Source organism: Microcaecilia unicolor, chromosome 12, assembly GCF_901765095.1.
Source record: "Microcaecilia unicolor chromosome 12, aMicUni1.1, whole genome shotgun sequence".
NCBI lineage: Eukaryota > Metazoa > Chordata > Amphibia > Gymnophiona > Siphonopidae > Microcaecilia > Microcaecilia unicolor.
In genome coordinates this window covers 98,513,735-98,529,845 of record NC_044042.1, presented here as the reverse complement: position 1 = coordinate 98,529,845, position 16,111 = coordinate 98,513,735, and the positions used below count along the sequence as shown (strand labels likewise).

The following is a 16,111-nucleotide window of genomic DNA, read 5'->3' as shown; positions in this document are numbered from 1 at the left end:
TGCAATGTGCGCCGCCACCTGCAAAAATTAAACCCAACCAGCCTGCATCACAGACTGACCCAGGCGGGGGAGGAGTAGGGAAACTTCCCTACTCCTCCCCAGCCTAGGATTCGGTAGAGACTGGCTGGCAAAACTGCTTGAATATACAAAACCGCTAATTTTCCTTCAATATACAAAACTGTAGGCAACAAAGAAAAAAAAAAACATTATCACGCACGTGCACATAACTGGAACACCTCCCCCCCTTCACCTTCTCACGAACCAAGCACCCAGGACGTTGCAAAAAAAACCATCCCCGCCTCAAAAAAAACCCGTCACCCACCTCGAGGATGCACACACCGCGCTGCTTCCCGCTGCGCATTCACTTGCATTCCTCCTGCATCGTTCCTACACGGCTGCCCTATAACGAACCGAAAGAGTGGCGTACTCTCTCCCTTCCGCAAACCACATCACACCAAAACAAGACGCCGCTGCTTGCCACAAGGACCAAAATACCGTTAAAAACGACGGCCCCAGACAGTGCTGCTCTCCCGCCAACCAACAAAAAACATCCCCGGCATAAGGCAACCCCTAACCCATCTACAAGGATTCCCCGACATCAATCACACCCAGTGAAAAGACAGTGCCGCTTCATACAGTGCTTTTCTCTTCAAAAGGAAAAACTGCAGTAGAAAAAAAAAAAACTACATGCTAGCGCACGTTTCATTTGTTTCGGAAACGGGCCTTTTTCACTAGTTTCTTATAATCCACATGCGATTTAACAATTTGAATAATTTTGTGCCATCTGTAAATCTGATCACCACACTCATCATTCTCATTTCCAGATAATTTATAAATATATTAAAAAGAACCAGACTCCGTACAAATTGCTGTGTCACGTCACCATTGAGAGAATTGACCATTTAGGACCAAATTCTACATGACAACGAAAAAGAACAATGTGCACTAACCCCCAGATACTATATAAATCGTAAATCCCTGGAAATCCATGCAGAAACCGAAGCATGTTCTGTAACAAATGTGCATAACTTAATTGGTTAACTAGCTAATCAGCACTGTTAATTGTTAACAGGCAATTATCAATACACTAACTGGCATTGCGATTACAGGCACCGACTCGCTAAGAGGGGCTAATCGAATGCGAATGCCCATCTCCATGGGCGTCTATCTCCGAGAATGGGTACGTGAAGGGGCGGACAAACCATATTTTAAAAAAAAAAATGGGCGTCCATCTTTTTTTTCCCGATAATACTGTTTGTGCCAGCCAAATGCATCGGATTTGTGCGGATTTCAGCTGGGTGGTATTGGTTTTCAGCGATAATGGAAACCGAAGGAGCGCCCAGCTCAAAACAACAAATCCAAGGCATTGGGTCGTGGGAGGGGCCACAGGACACCAACCGGAGCACCCTAGGGGGCACTTGTAACAATTAAAAAAAAAAAAAAGTTAACTACCTCTGAAGTCCATAGCTCCCTTCCCTTGGGTGCTGAGCCCCTCAATTCCCCCCCCCCAAACCCCACTCCCACAACTCTACACCATTACCATAAGCACTTAGTGGCTGAGAGGGAGCACCTAGATGTGGGTACAGTGGTTTGGGGGGCGGTTTGGAGGCTCCCATTTACCACCACAAGTGTAACAGGTTAGGGGGGGTGAGCCTGGGTCCACCTGGCTGAAGTCCACTGCACCCACTAACAACTGCTCCAGGGATCTGCAATACTGCTGTGATGGAGCTGGGTATGACATTTGAGACCAGCATACAGGCTGGAAAAAAAAAACGTTTTAAAGTTCTTTTTTTTGGGTGGGAGGGGGTTAGTGATCACTGGGGGAGTCAGGGGTGGTCATACCCCGATCCCTCCGGTGGTCATCTGGTCATTTAGGGCACTTTTTTTGGGACTGTTTGTGAAAAAAAAAAGGGTCCAAAAAAAGTTGACTCAAATTCGCACTAAAAACGCCTTTTTTCGATTATCGGCCGAGGATGCCCATCTCTACTCAGCCGATAAACACGCCCCAGTCCCGCCTTCAACATGCCTCCAACAACTTTGGCCATTTCCCGCGACAGATTGCAGTTGAAGACACCCAAAATCGGCTTTCGATTATACCGATTTGGGCGCCCACGGGAGAAAGACGCCCATCTCCCGATTTGGGTCGAAATTTGGGCGTCTCTTTTGAAAATAAGGCGGTAAGTGTATTCTATAAAATGGTACGCCTAAATTCTAAGTTGCATAGTTGAAAAGGGGGCAAGGGCATGGGCGTTTCTAAAATCTATGCGCATTATTATAGAATACACCCAATCTGCCTAATTTAGGCGTCTGGATTTACACCAAGTAAAACATGGCCTAAATGGATGTGACCGAATTTATTCACGTATTCTTTATACTGTACAGAAATTTGGTGAATCTATAACATTTAGGCATGCTTTAGAGAATATGCCTAGGTGTAATTATTTTCCACGCTGATTTTTCAGGGGCCAAATACAGATTTATACGGCACTCTGAATTGGGCTGGGATCCACAGCTAATTTTAGGTGTGGAAGTTAAACCACCAGAAACCCTGGTGTAAATCCTGCGCAGATCAGGCGTACTAACAGTGCGTGCAAATCGTTGGAATATCCACAACCCGCTCATGCCCTTTTTTGGATCTGCGCACTAGAATTATGCGCAGCGTCTTTATAGAGATACGCCTAACAAAGATGCAAGTGTAATTGATTGTTAATACCTAATTATTGGCATGAATTGGTTCATTCTTCAATTGTGTGCACATGCCCAAATTTTTGCATTCACAATTTTGTGTGCTCTATATTATTTATTGCTGCATTTGTATCCCCTTCCCGTTTTCCCACCATTTTGCAGGCTCAATGTGGCTTACATTGTTCTGTCATGGCGATCACCATTCCAGCGTGTGAGATACAAGTGGTATTACATAAAGATCATGAGTGACATAGTAGATTATACAATCAAGTATAAAGAGATCATAATCTGGGAATTAACCCCTACTCTCTGTTTTTAAATCTTCTAACCAGTTCCCAATATACAACAGATCAGTGCCTCTTATCATATAGCTTTTTAATTTCCTCAGAAGTCTCTCATGAGTGACTGTCAAAGGTTTTCCTGAAAATCTAGATATATCAACTGGATTATCTTTTTCCATGTTTATTCACGCCTTCAAAAAATATGTAGCAGATTGATGAAGCAAGATGCCCCTTGGCTAAATCCATGTTGATTCTGCCCCATTAAACCAAGTTGGTCTACATAATTTTGGACATCATATCGGTTTCCCAGACTGTTCCAAACAGAACTGAAAAGTTAGTGCCAGAACAGCATGGAGAAACACTCCAATGACCAAAACTAATAGCATGCAAATTTATGCACGTTATTAGTTTTGATCATCGGGGTACTTGTGCGGGAGGACTGGGCCTGCACCAAAGCACAATCCTCCCGTAGAAGTTGGCAAGTCCAGGCTGTCAAAAAAAAAAAAAAAAAAAACACAGACCTGTCAAACTTAACCCAACAGATGGGTTGGAGGTCCACTAGACCTGCATCCCCCTATCCACCACACCTCCCTTACAGCTAGGGTCCATTTTGTTACCATCCTTCAGCCAACCCAAACCTGTACCTTAAAGCAGGAGGAGGGAGTGGCATTTACCTTTGATCATTGGGGCCTTTTAAATAGGTCTCTACCATTTTGCCTGGCAATGATGTCAGTCACACTGGTCTGTAGTTTCCTGGATTACCCCCTGGCACCCTTTCAAAAAAACTTGTCATTTACGTTGACCACTTTCCAATCTTCAGGTACATAGTCTCAACCTAGTCCTTGAGGCACACCTAGTTTCATCGTTTTCAGGATATTCACAATGAATATGCATGAGATAGATACATACCAAGGAGGCAGTACATGTAGATCTCTCTCATACATATTGTGAATATCCTGAAAACCTGATGGGACTAGGTGTGTCTCAAGGTTGAGAAGCACTGCCGTAGATGATTTTAATGATAGTTAACGATTATAAGAGTAGATCTGCAATTTCATGTTTGAGTTCTTTCAGTACTCTGCCTGTATACCATCCAGTCCAGGTGATTTGCTGCGCTTTAGCAAGATTTGGTATATTGCATCTTTCAGGTTCTCCTTTAAATACCATTTCTGCCCTGGATAGCTCCCTCACATCCTCTTTCTGTAAAGACCGTAAAGAACAAAGCAAAGAATTCATTTAATCTCTCTGCTATGGTCTCGCCTCCCTTGGTCCCCTTTACTCTGATAATCTAATGCAGCATTTTTCAACTGGTGTGTCACAGCTAGTCTGCAGGTATGCTGTGGGAGTTGAGGGTCATTACCTTTTCAAAGTTTCTTGTCTCTAGTGGTTGGGCGGCAGCGAGCAGCAATTCATACAGCCTGCTTGCTCCAACCGCGGAGCCTTCTCTCATGCTTCTCGTCTACGTGGAAGAAGGAAGTTACATTAGAGAGAAAGCTCAGGGTTGGCGTGTGCAGGCTGTATTAATCGCTGCCGCCAACCACTAGAGAGAAGAAAACTTTTAAATGATACAAAGGGTGAGGGGGGCAAGAGAGACAAGAGAAATGCCTGGTCATCGGCTAGAAAGGGGACAGGAGGGACAGATGCTGAAATATATGGGGGAGGGGGGAAGATAAGTTCTGGACTGTGTATGGGTGTGTGTTGGGGGGAGGGAGGGAAGTAGTGTAGAAAGAAAAATGCTGGACCATGTGTTGGGGGTGTGCCTGGACAATTTTAGTGCTGTGTAAGTGTGCAATGAAATGAGAGGTTGAAAATTTCTGCTCTAATGGCCCAACTGACTCCCCTCACAGGCTTTCTGCTTGTAATGCACCTTCCAAAGACTTTACTGTGAGTTTTCACTCCTATGGTAAATTTCAGATTCTCTTTTACCTTTCCTTACCGAAGTTTTACATCTAACTTGCCAGTGGCTTATGATGCTTCCTAATTTTTTCATTTCAATCCTTTTAACGTTTTTTTGAAAGATGCACTTTTGGCTCTAATGTTTCACCTCATCTTTTAACCATGTTGTCCTTGGCCTTCCTTCTACTTTTTTTTTTATTATTATTATGTAGGATACATCTAGTCTGGGCTTCCAATATGGTATTAAAAAAACAAAAAACATCCAAACTTACTTAAAGGCCCTGTTTACTAAGCTATGCTGTACGCATGCTAGAGTTTTTAGCGTGCGCTAACACTAGAGAAACTCATACATTCCTATGGGTGTCTCTAGCGTTAGCGCACGGTTTTAGCACACCTTAGTAAATAGGGACCTTAAACTCTAAACTTTCACAACTACTCCTTTTAGCTTTTTAAACCATTTTCCTCATTTAATCATAGTTGCTCTTTTGCAAGTTAAATGCTGACGCAGTAGATTTCCTTACTGTCTTCACTCCAGTATCAACTCAAACTGGATTGTAGGGCAATTTGGGTAATTAGCCGATATGCTTATCAGCCAATAATTACTCTAATTAGAGATTACGGCTTGTCTCCTATATTTGGAGTATGACTTTGCCTTTAGGGTGGTCCCAAAACAAAGATTAAGATTTGCTGACAATACAAGGAAATAATGCCAAGCTCTGGGGATGTATGTGTACATATAACAATTTATTTGTTATATATATGGAAAAGCAAGTGCCAATTCTTAACAGCAAAATATTTCACAAGGGCAATCACAGTCAGATCAGTAGCATTTAGCAGCACAACTATAATTGTTCATAAAACAACCTGAAAAGTACATCCAAGCCTGTTCTCCCCTATGTGTAGCTCAAGGAGCATCAGATCAGCCAGTGCCTTGAAGGAAAGAGTGGAGAAATCAATCCTGCTCCAAACATCCTTTCTGCTATGCAGAATGGGATGGATAGGAGGTGAAAAAACAGAGCCACTGGACAATTCTCCAGGGTGTGCAACCCTTTCCTGTATCTCGCTGTAGCGGAGAGGGAAGACTGAAAGGTGCTTTCTGGACATTAAAGGGCATGCTTTGATGTTTCTCTTATATATACTGCTAACACATTTGCTTATTTCCGATCTGACGAAGAAGGGCAACCTTCGAAAGCTAATCAAGAAATGTATTAAGTTATGTCCAATAAAAAAGGTATCATCTTATTTTCTTTTCCATGTTTTATTTGTTTGATTTCTATTGATAACCTTTAAGAGTGGACTAACACGGCTACCACACCTCTCTACTTAAGGGCATTACTGAATGCATTAAAACTAAAGGCCCTAGTAATGAATGCATTTAAGTATAATAGGCCCTTTAAACATGAACATGAAGGGGACAACTTAACAGAACTCCAGGAAACCTGTCCATGGTGAAACACTCACAAATATGTGCACTTCTTGATTTGGAAGCTTCAGAGGAAAAAGAAAAAAATGGATTGTGGAAGAGCAGCCTCTAGTGGTAAGGAAGTGAAACAAAAGAATTTTCTTCAGTCTGACAAGACACAAAAGGGGCATGATTTTTCCTCCTGTGTAAAGCAAATCAAGAAAGGAACCAGAACATAGTTCAATCAGATCATTCTTAAACAGCCAATCCAACATGTGGAGGAGTAGCCTAGTGGTTAGTGCAGCAGACTTTTGATTCCCACTGCAGCTCCTTAACCCTCCATTGCCCCAGGTACAAATAAGAACCTGTATACAGCTTTTGAATGTAGTAGATCAAGTCCCATTCCCTTTCTCCCACATGTAAGGCCTCTTCACCTTTGGTTCCATCATCATAGAGTACCATCCCTGATGATGACTATGGCAACTATGGTGTGCCAGTTCTCTGTATATCCAGCTGCCTTCTTTAATTCATCAGTGTTGTCAGTTATTTAACCTTTTTTTTTTTTTAATCATGCACTCAGGCTGAAGGTCTGCTGGTTCTTGATTTCATTCTGAATGGTTTTTGGAAGCTCTGGTGAATTCCATCTGCTTGGCTGTGTCCGTTTACCCCCATAAAGAGTCCAAAATAACTTGTCTAGCTGAATATTAATTTATTTTGAGATAAACAGTTGTTTCCATGAAACATATACACCAAGTCTACTTATCCCAAATAAATATGGAAACTATGTATTTAAGTAATCAAAAAAAAAAAAAAGACTCACAAGTATCAGACCTTCAATTTATCAAAATTGGGTACGATTATCTCTGAAACTGAGATTTCCAAGCATTGACGGGTCTTTCTTTGCAAATCTAAATGCTGTGAAAGGAATGCCAAAAATCCAAGAAATTAATACGTGATGGACACATGAAGGTGATTTCAGAGAACACCATTTTCATATTAAGTAGGCAAAGAACAAGCTGAGGATGACACATGAACAGTGCCTTTGAAAAGTCAAATCACTCTTAAGGGGAAAGAAATCAGTAACATAGTCGGCAGAAGTTCAGGCACAGCTCAATTTGCCTCCATCTCCGAAAAATTATAGACCAGTGGCACTTGCCATATTAGTTCAGTTTGCAGAAGTTTTTCGGGCCAATGCTCGGGCAACTTTTGCTTCCTCCTCCAGTTCATCTAAGAACTTTTCCTGGGACACGGAATAAAAGGTATAACCATCTGCAAGGAAGAGGTCAAGGAATTGGCTTTGCTTGCAAAAATTTCACAACACATTGTGGCAGTGTGCAAGGACTCGATCAGAATTCATACTAACATTAAAGGTGAAACTACACTTAGAACACCAAGCACTAAACCGTTGTTTCATGTTTCTTATTTATTTGATAAACTGCCAATCTTAAAATTGAATCTAAGGTGCTTTATAATTCAAATCAAGGGAACAAAGAACACTCAGATAAAGAATAAAATGGAGTGGACATCCAAGGAAACCACCAGAAAAATAAGACAAAAAGAAATAAATATCATACAAAAAGTGCAGAGATGCTTAAGCCCTTAAATAGGCTGCCACCAAAATATTTTCACTTAAAGAGTGCAAACCTGCACAAACTTCACAGGCTAGTCTTTAGGGAGGGTGAGGTTGGTTTTCCAGGGTGCTGCAAGCATTGCTCCTTGGACTGGGACAGGTCTTCCACCACACCACCCCCAACCACAGTACATCAGCTTCCTCTGCCGTACGAGGTTTGACTCAGTATTAGCAAGCCTGGCCCTGTGTAATAGAAGAAACTGATGCACTAAGAACTGTAGATCCTGCTGGCCAGAGGAAGGACCAAAAACTAATGCTGGGGGGGGGGGGGGGGGGGGGGGGGGGGGGGGGGGGGGGGGGGGGGGGGGGGGGGGGGGGGGGAGGAATTGGGAGAAGAGGCTGGCAGGGAAAGGCAAGAGAGGCATTGAAACTAGATGGGGCAAGGAAGAACAGGGAGATAGGGAAGGGTGCAGAGACAAGACCTACATGGAATTGAGGAGGGAAGGGACAGCAAAAGTGGGGAATGGAAGGCCTACATGAAGCAGGAGAGTGCTGGAGGAAGGAAGTATGGGTTCAGCCAAGGGAAGTCTTGCCTCACCAATTTGCTTCATTTCTTTGAAGGCATAAACAAACATATGGATAAAGGTGAGCTGGTTGATGTAGTGTATCTAGATTTTCAGAAAGCTTTGATAAAGTTACTCATGAAAGACTCCTCAGAAAATTTTTAAAAAAAAAGTCAATGTCCTTCTGTGGATTAAGAATTGGTGACGAATTCAAAAAGGTGTGGGATGAACACAGAGGAAACAGAGTTCCTGTGTGTTCATCCCACACCTTTTTGAATATAGAAAATAGATGGTAGAAAATAAATAAAACCCTTAAATGGCTGCAGGGGGTGGATGTGTGAGTGATGCTGGACGGCTACTCCGGCTGTAAAGAACTAAGAGGCAGATGCACAAAACTTTAATGAGCCTTTAACGACCCTCCAACGAGGAAATTTTGATCCGTTGCATGCATCAAAGGGGCTTTTACCGACGAAGCTAGCAGCTAACGAAAACGTAATGCAGCTGAGCAATTCCTGTACAAACCCCATTGTAGCGAGATGCACTAACCTTTTCCGATTGCCTTTACGCAGGAAAAACGTACGAAATCTAACGAGAGGTCTGGACCTCTCGTTGTGGCTGCGTGGGCCTGGAAAACCTTTTAAAAAAACAAACAAACCTTGAGCCAATCCCAGCGCATTAGCTGAGCTAAACGCGCTATGATTGGCTCAGCTGAGTGAAGCACGTTGTCCAAAAAAGTGCCTGCAGCATCGGAGCCAGATTTTTTGTTTAATAAAGCTTCTAAAGAAAAACGTGAATCAACTGCACTCTCCTGCTAGGATCATAAACGCTTGCTTTAGGAGCAGGTTATGGACGGGGATCATAGTGGTCTTTTGTTACAAGGGGGGTTTATGAAGGACTCAACTGCACTCTCTTGCTACCACAGAGCTAAACGCAGGTCCCGAACCCCCCTTGCAGGTTTGTGTGTTTTTTTTTTTTTTGCTTGCTCTGGGCATGCTTTAGGAGCCGATTATCACAGTGAAAGAGGTCTTTTGTTACAAGTGGGTTTATGAAGGACGTCATTCTGAAGTCTTGAAAAGGACTTCTTCTAACTGCACTTTCCTGCTACGATTACAGAGCTAGAGGCTCGCACGTCCCAATCTCCCCCTTGCACGCCCACGTCTGACGTAAGCAACCTATGTAGGTTAATACGTTTGTGACATGCGCAGAGCAGCCAGCAAAACGCTTGGCTGCTCTGCGCATGCTTTAGAAGCCGATTACGGACGGGGATTACGATTCTTGATACATTGTACTTTTCAATACCGCACCGGGCATGTGACTTGTTTTGTGGTGCATTCTTCGTTTTTTAAAAATCGTTAGGGACTTTAACGATTTACATTTTTTAATGTTTGGTTGATGCATCTAGCTCTAAGGCTGGTACCAGGCAGACTTTGTAGGACTGTATCAGTATACGGCAATCCGGTTTAAAATATTCATTATTTATTTATTAGGATTTATTTACCGCATTTTTGAAGGAATTCACTCAAGACGGTGTACAGTAAGAATAGATCAAACATGAGCAGTAGGCAATTAGAGCAGTAAAAATATTCGACAACAAGTATGGCCATGGTATACTACTTGCAATGACAAGACAATATGTACTTGGTAGAAAGGGCTTCAATGACAACTTTAGTAGCTGGAACCGAGGACACTGCTGGGCAGACTTCTACAGTCTGGGTCCCGCAAATGACAAGACGGATTTGGATAAGCTGGAGTGTGCTTTGATGGTAACTCCAGTAGGTGGAACGTAAGGACAGAGCCGGGTGGACTTCAACTGTAAAAACGCCAAAGAAGACTCGTGATACAGAATATAATATCACATTAGTTGTTGATTTAATCATGAATTGATGAGTGCGACTGTTGGGCAGACTGGATGGACCGTTCAGGTCTTTATCAGTCGTCATTTACTATGTTATTATTCTTATGTACTTGGCTGATGCGATGGAGGAAGGAAGGACAGAACGCCTGGAGGAAGGGAAAATTGTCAGAGGATAGGTAGAGGGGAGAGAAGGATTAATGTGAGGACAAAGGGAGAAAAGGAGAGAAAATACTGAAACTAAAATGTTTAGAGAGAGAGAGAAAGAATGAGAATGTTTGGAGGGAGTGGGAAGAAACAGACTAATGAGCAGCAGTGGCAGAATTTTATTTGTTTTAATAATAGCTTTTAGGCCCTAGAACAGCTTGCTAAAAAGTATGCTAAGTCAGTTATATACAAGCTTTTAAATAAGTAAAGTGATCAGAATGCTAGACTTCACTGGATAAATATAAATGGAAGTAAGCAACACCTTAAGCCCACAGATCTTGCTTTGTAATTGAATTTTACCAAACTTCTGCGAGTATTTTTCATAGGGAGAGTCATTGGCCTGGCATGGGATCACACTCTACAAGGAAACACAGCAGAAGAATCTGGAGGGACAGCCAGCAGGAACTCAGTCCTGCACATCCTGACCCTTCCAAGGTACTTGCGAAAAAAATACAAAAATCTTAAAACAACTGTAACTTCCACCTGAACACCTTAAAGACAAACTAAAACTTAGTTTGTAAGCCCACTAGGGACAGAAAGAGTACCTGCATATAATGTGTTAAACCGCTTTGCCTGTACAACTTCTCTCTCCAATTTCATCGTGTATATTTACATTGTTTCATATATTTTACAAACACTCTGTCTTAATGGTTCAAGTTTGGCACTTTATAAATGAAACTAATCTGAAGCATAACTGAAAAGCATAAAATCTATTTTACTGTGTTGGGATCTTGCCAGGTACTTGTAACTGGATTGGCCACTGTTGGAAACAGGATACTGGGCTTGATGGACCTTCGGTCTGTCCCAGTATGGCAATACTTATGTTCTTATGTAACAGGTCTAACTAACTTTCCAGAGTTACAGTCTTGTCATCAAGCTAAGGCTCTGAATTGATAAAGGGAAGCATAACTCTAGAACAGGGGTTCTCAACCCAGTCCTTGGGACACACCCAGGCAGATAGATTCAGGAAACCTGCAATGAATATACATGAAATAGATTTGCAAACAATGGAGGTACTACATGCAAATTTACCTCATACACATTCATTGTAGATATCCTGAGAACCCAACTAGATGTGTCCTGGGTTGAGAGAACCCCTACTCTAGAAAGCTAGTCACAATTGTATTAAGTTAGCCCAATAATAATAAAAAAAGTCTCAGAACCGTACTGGGGAATATAACAATATGCTTAGGGAAGTAAGGAGGGGGGCACCTACAGGTCAAAAACAGAGGCAGGATCTGAATTCTGATATTGAACAGGATGATTTCTGTGCTAGCAGAGAGCATAGTGTGGAAGGAGATGCAATTTAAACTCTTGCACAGGCTTGATATGCACCAGAAACGGGTGTGTAGAGCACAGATGATAAGACTGAAATGTACAAAGGTCTCCGGAAAGAACAACCAGTATTTCCACCTCAGGTTAAAATTACAGATTTGGAAATACAGAGCGAGTCCCAGAGCAACTCGCATGCAAATGAGCTGCTCACAAAAGCAGCGAGGACCTTGATAGGGTGGAAGCCAGTCGGTCAGCTCAGCCAATAGGTAAGAGCGGCTGCTCTGTGCAAGCTCAGAGCAGCGCTTGTATACGGCTTTCATATACACAAAGAAGCTGCATGTATGAAAGTCAGTGCAGCTTTTTTTTGTCCTCAAAACGGCTGTGGGCCTCCAACCCCACTTCACAGCCTCAGGTTAGCGATCTTAAACAAAGTTATCTGATAGGATTTCATTCTTGGGAGGATGGCAAGATGAAGGAGGGGTGCCAGCAGGGCCTGCTCCTGCACGTCTTGTTTCTCCCGCAGGTCCTTCTCCTCTTGCAAGAGTGGCAGAGGACCACAGAGCGGCTGTGGAGTACTTGCGACAATGAAGAACTGAAAGGACAGCTCCAGAACTCCCGTTAAATTTTCCACGGCAAAGGTAGGGGCTGCTTCTTTGCATTGCTTTGAATGCACATTTGTATAGTAATTAGCTCATGAATACAAATTTCATTAGCTGCTACCATACAGGGAAAAGAGCTTGGAGAACCCTTTTGTGCACATCTGGCTGAACTCCCATGCTCACTAAACCGGCTAGAACCAGTGTAAAACCCATGTTGCTGGCTCAATAAGTTTTATGCATCTGGCCCTAAATTGGATTATGTCCTAAGTGTGGGTTCTAGGACACTGGTTTATATGCTGCACCTGGATGAGCAGAAAAAGATAGAAGATGGCAGCAGATAAAGATCTATGTTTCCATCACGTGTCTGTTTACAGTGGTGTTTTGGAATGGAGATGTTGAGCAAGTGGCACAATTGTTGGGAGGCAAATGTGGACTGAGAGCAAAGATGTGCCTGTTAGTCGATGACCTCCCCTGGGGCTGTCATAATTATGCATAACTTACAGTGAAGACCTGTTTAGCAAGTTAAAAATTAATTTATATCTGTTGGACTGATAAAGCCCCCCCCCCCCCCTCAACGGTAGAATGCTGGAAACTACAGATGCATGTATTACAAATAGAGATGACTACATGTTTGTTATGTTATGTCTCTTTCACCAAAGAAGTATCCAATGCTATTGGGATTTAGTTGTGACTTATTATTAAGAGAGGAGACTTATTGTTACAAAATTGAAAACTGTCATTTTACAATTGTTATGGTCAATGTAATGGATCAATAAATTCTCATCCATTTCTACTGTGTGACTTTGAACAAGCCACTTATCAAATTCATACTCAACATTAGCTCTTTTTAGGTAAAACATTGCAATCATGGGATTTTCTTGCTGGCACATCACTCAGGTTGATACATTCTGATTTTGGCCTACGAAATATGTGACTTTGTATTTCTGATTTTTATTTTAGAGTAATGGACTGAGAACAGTCACTTTGGGGTCCTTTTACTAAGTCTGCAGTAAAAATTGGCCTTAGCATGACCTTACATGATGGTCCTTTTCCTGCTTGCTAAGGCTTCTGTGTTTAACTTGCTAACACAGGAACACCCCATTCTCCAGCCTGACATGCTCCCTCAAAAAAAAATTAGTGTGTGATTAGCACATGGCAAACTAATGCAGAATGTTTTAGTGCAGTGGCGTAGCCGCAGGTGGGCTGGTCACCCAACAGTAGCACAGTTTAGCGGTAGCTGGTGGGGATACCAAGCTCCGCCAGCTGAAGACGTCCCCCTGATGGTAATGAAAACACTACTCTCCACAATACGGCACCTGTGCATTCCTCATTTCATCAGGCCCTGCTTTAGACTGCCATGTGGGAAAGAAGAGTTTTCCGTCTTCCTCGCCAGCTGAGATTTTTTTCAGGGGGGGGAACACTTGGTGCCCACCCACTTCTTGCCTAGGCCCACCCAAAATCTGTTGTCTAGCTACGTCCCTGCTTTAGTGTTTGGCCATTTTACTGAATAATTACCACCTAACCTAAGGCATTAAACCTCCTTACTACAGTACTGCATAGATCCAGTGCATTATAAAATGACAACTACTATAGGGAAATCAAAACTCCCAACTCTGTGAACGTCATGGGGCTATAACCAGCTTGCCCAATTGGCCTCCCTAGTTCTACAGCCCACTTCCGTCCTTGTAGCCAGTGTTGCCAGTGTGGGCGGTTTTACCACCCAATTGGGCGGTTTTCCGCGACCCGCCGCGGGAAAATTTTTGGCCGCGGCGGGTTGCGGTTTTTTGGGCTGTTTTTTGGGCTTCAGGGTCGGTTTTTTCGTCCGCAGGGGGGCGGGGTTAGTGCCGTTTTTGGGCGGGGTTTAGTGACATGGGAGGCGGGGCCGGTGACGTGGGAGGCGGGGTCGGTGACGGCGGGGGTGATGACGCGGGGGGTGGGGGGTGTCAGGGGCGGGGTTTGTGTTTGGGCGGGTTTTGGGCTGGATTCAGTGTTGCCAGGTGGGCGGTTTTCCAGCGACCGCCGCGGGAAATTTTTGCCCGCGGCGGGTTGCGGTTTTTTGGGCGGCTTTTTGGTTTCTGTGCGGTTTTTTCGGGCGGCTTTTTGCCTTTTTCGGCGCTGGGTGGGGCGGGGTTAGTGACGTTTTTTGGGCGGGCCGATGACGTGGGAGGCGGGGCCGATGACGTAGGAGGCGGGGCCGATGACGTGGGAGGCGGGGCTGATGACGGGAGGCGGGGCCGGTGACGTGGGAGGCGGGGCCGGTGACGGTGGGGGCGGGGCCGGTGACGGCGATGACGCGGGGTGGGGGTGTCAGGGGCGGGGTTTGGTGTTTGGGGCGGGTTTGGGGCTGGTTTTTGGGCTGGATGGGCTAGAAAAAATTTTTCCACCTGGCAACCCTGGCTGGATTGGGCTGGAAAAAATTTTCCACCTGGCAACCCTGCTTGTAGCAAGCAGACAAGCTGCAAAGCTCTAAATAGAAACTGCAGGACTTCAGGTGGAAAATAATTGAAAAGCTCATTGGTGCTAAGGAGGCGGTTGCATAAGGGCATTTGTTGCCGTATCCGACCACAACACTGCTTAGCTAAGACATAAGAGCCGGTTTCTACAAAATTAAGATGAGCCCAATTACAACATTTTACTCAGGAAGGATACAGATGCCCAGCACAGCGACTCCGATCATCAAGCCCGTCAGCACGTTCCGGCTCCGCAGCCTCTGCGCCGCGCCCGTTGCCACTGTATCCTCTCCGCCTGCCGCATGAATTGGCGCTGCTCCGGGCTCAGCCGTTCGCATCTCCAGGTCCACGCGTCGGGCGAAGCCGGATGAACTCTCCCCGCGACCCTTTCCCGGCTCATCCGCCATCTTTCAACGGCTGTTCGCTGACGGAGTCCTACGCACGGACGTAACCTAACCTCCGCTCCGTGCACGCCACTAAAAGTCAGGACAAGGATGTTAGATGACCTCGTTGCCTGGGTAACTGGAAGCAGGGGCGGGGCCACTCAGGGCACGTGAGCGCCCACCTGATTCGTCTTTTAAACGCTTTGGCGCGTGCGCTGCGCTTCTTCTCCACAGTTAATGGCTGTACTTCCCGGTTATATTTGTGGAAAGCTGTAGCTCAGTGATATTCTGTTTTGCTTTCGTTACGTTACAGTTTATTTTTTTTTTTCTAAATGATTAACGCATTGTAAGTTTTCTTTCGTAGTACTACGATAGACGGTAATATTAGATAAGTAATTGGCCCAAATTAGTCGGGGACCTTTTGGACTGTTTTGTTTTTGGCAACATTTTTTATTCTACATTGAGTTCTTGTTTATGCTTTGTTTTATATAGATTTTTTTTGAGAGGTAGAGACTAAGGGTGTCGGTTTGCAAAATGAGCGAATTGAAGGAGGGGCAGCCCGTGGGCTGCATGAGGCCAAGCATGGTGTTTGGAGCAGTGTCCTCTGACACCTTGGAAGATGTTCTCCTAGATTTAGCTAAACAGAATGAGAGGTCTCTCTCATCCCTTTCCCCAACATGCAGGCTGCTTTAAAGAGACCAGAATAGTAGGTGAGAGACATGTACTAACATTTTTTTTCTCGAGGGCAGAACATTCATTACATTTTTCCAGTCTACACCCAAGTGAAAACCAGTACTCCCAAGAATAGGAAAGAAGAGGGGCTTGAGGATCTTTCAGACTGGAAAGAAGGGTATCCCCGAAACCAACCCTCAGATTAGAACAAAAAAAAAATCCCAGCTGTGAGATGGAAGTAACGAGTGCAAGCAGAAGTATTTGGCCAAATTATTC

The 16,111-nt window shown here is 44.1% G+C and overlaps 2 protein-coding genes across 2 annotated transcripts in view; one reads left to right on the top strand and one right to left on the bottom strand.

Moving 5' to 3' along the window:
- Positions 1 to 6,803: 6,803 nt before the first annotated feature.
- On the bottom strand, positions 6,804 to 15,202 carry LOC115481861 (cytochrome c oxidase assembly factor 3 homolog, mitochondrial). The gene is given in 4 exon segments (XM_030221290.1): positions 6,804 to 7,533; positions 14,980 to 15,054; positions 15,057 to 15,120; positions 15,122 to 15,202. Coding segments are annotated over 4 exon segments (309 nt in total). The 5' UTR covers positions 15,188 to 15,202; the 3' UTR covers positions 6,804 to 7,429.
- Positions 15,203 to 15,697: 495 nt separating this feature from the next.
- CNTD1 (cyclin N-terminal domain containing 1) overlaps positions 15,698 to 16,111 on the top strand; it is a 63,424-nt gene continuing 63,010 nt past the window's right edge. The window contains 2 exon segments of the mRNA XM_030221289.1: positions 15,698 to 15,835; positions 15,837 to 15,873. Coding sequence (XP_030077149.1) covers positions 15,698 to 15,835; positions 15,837 to 15,873 — 175 coding nt within the window.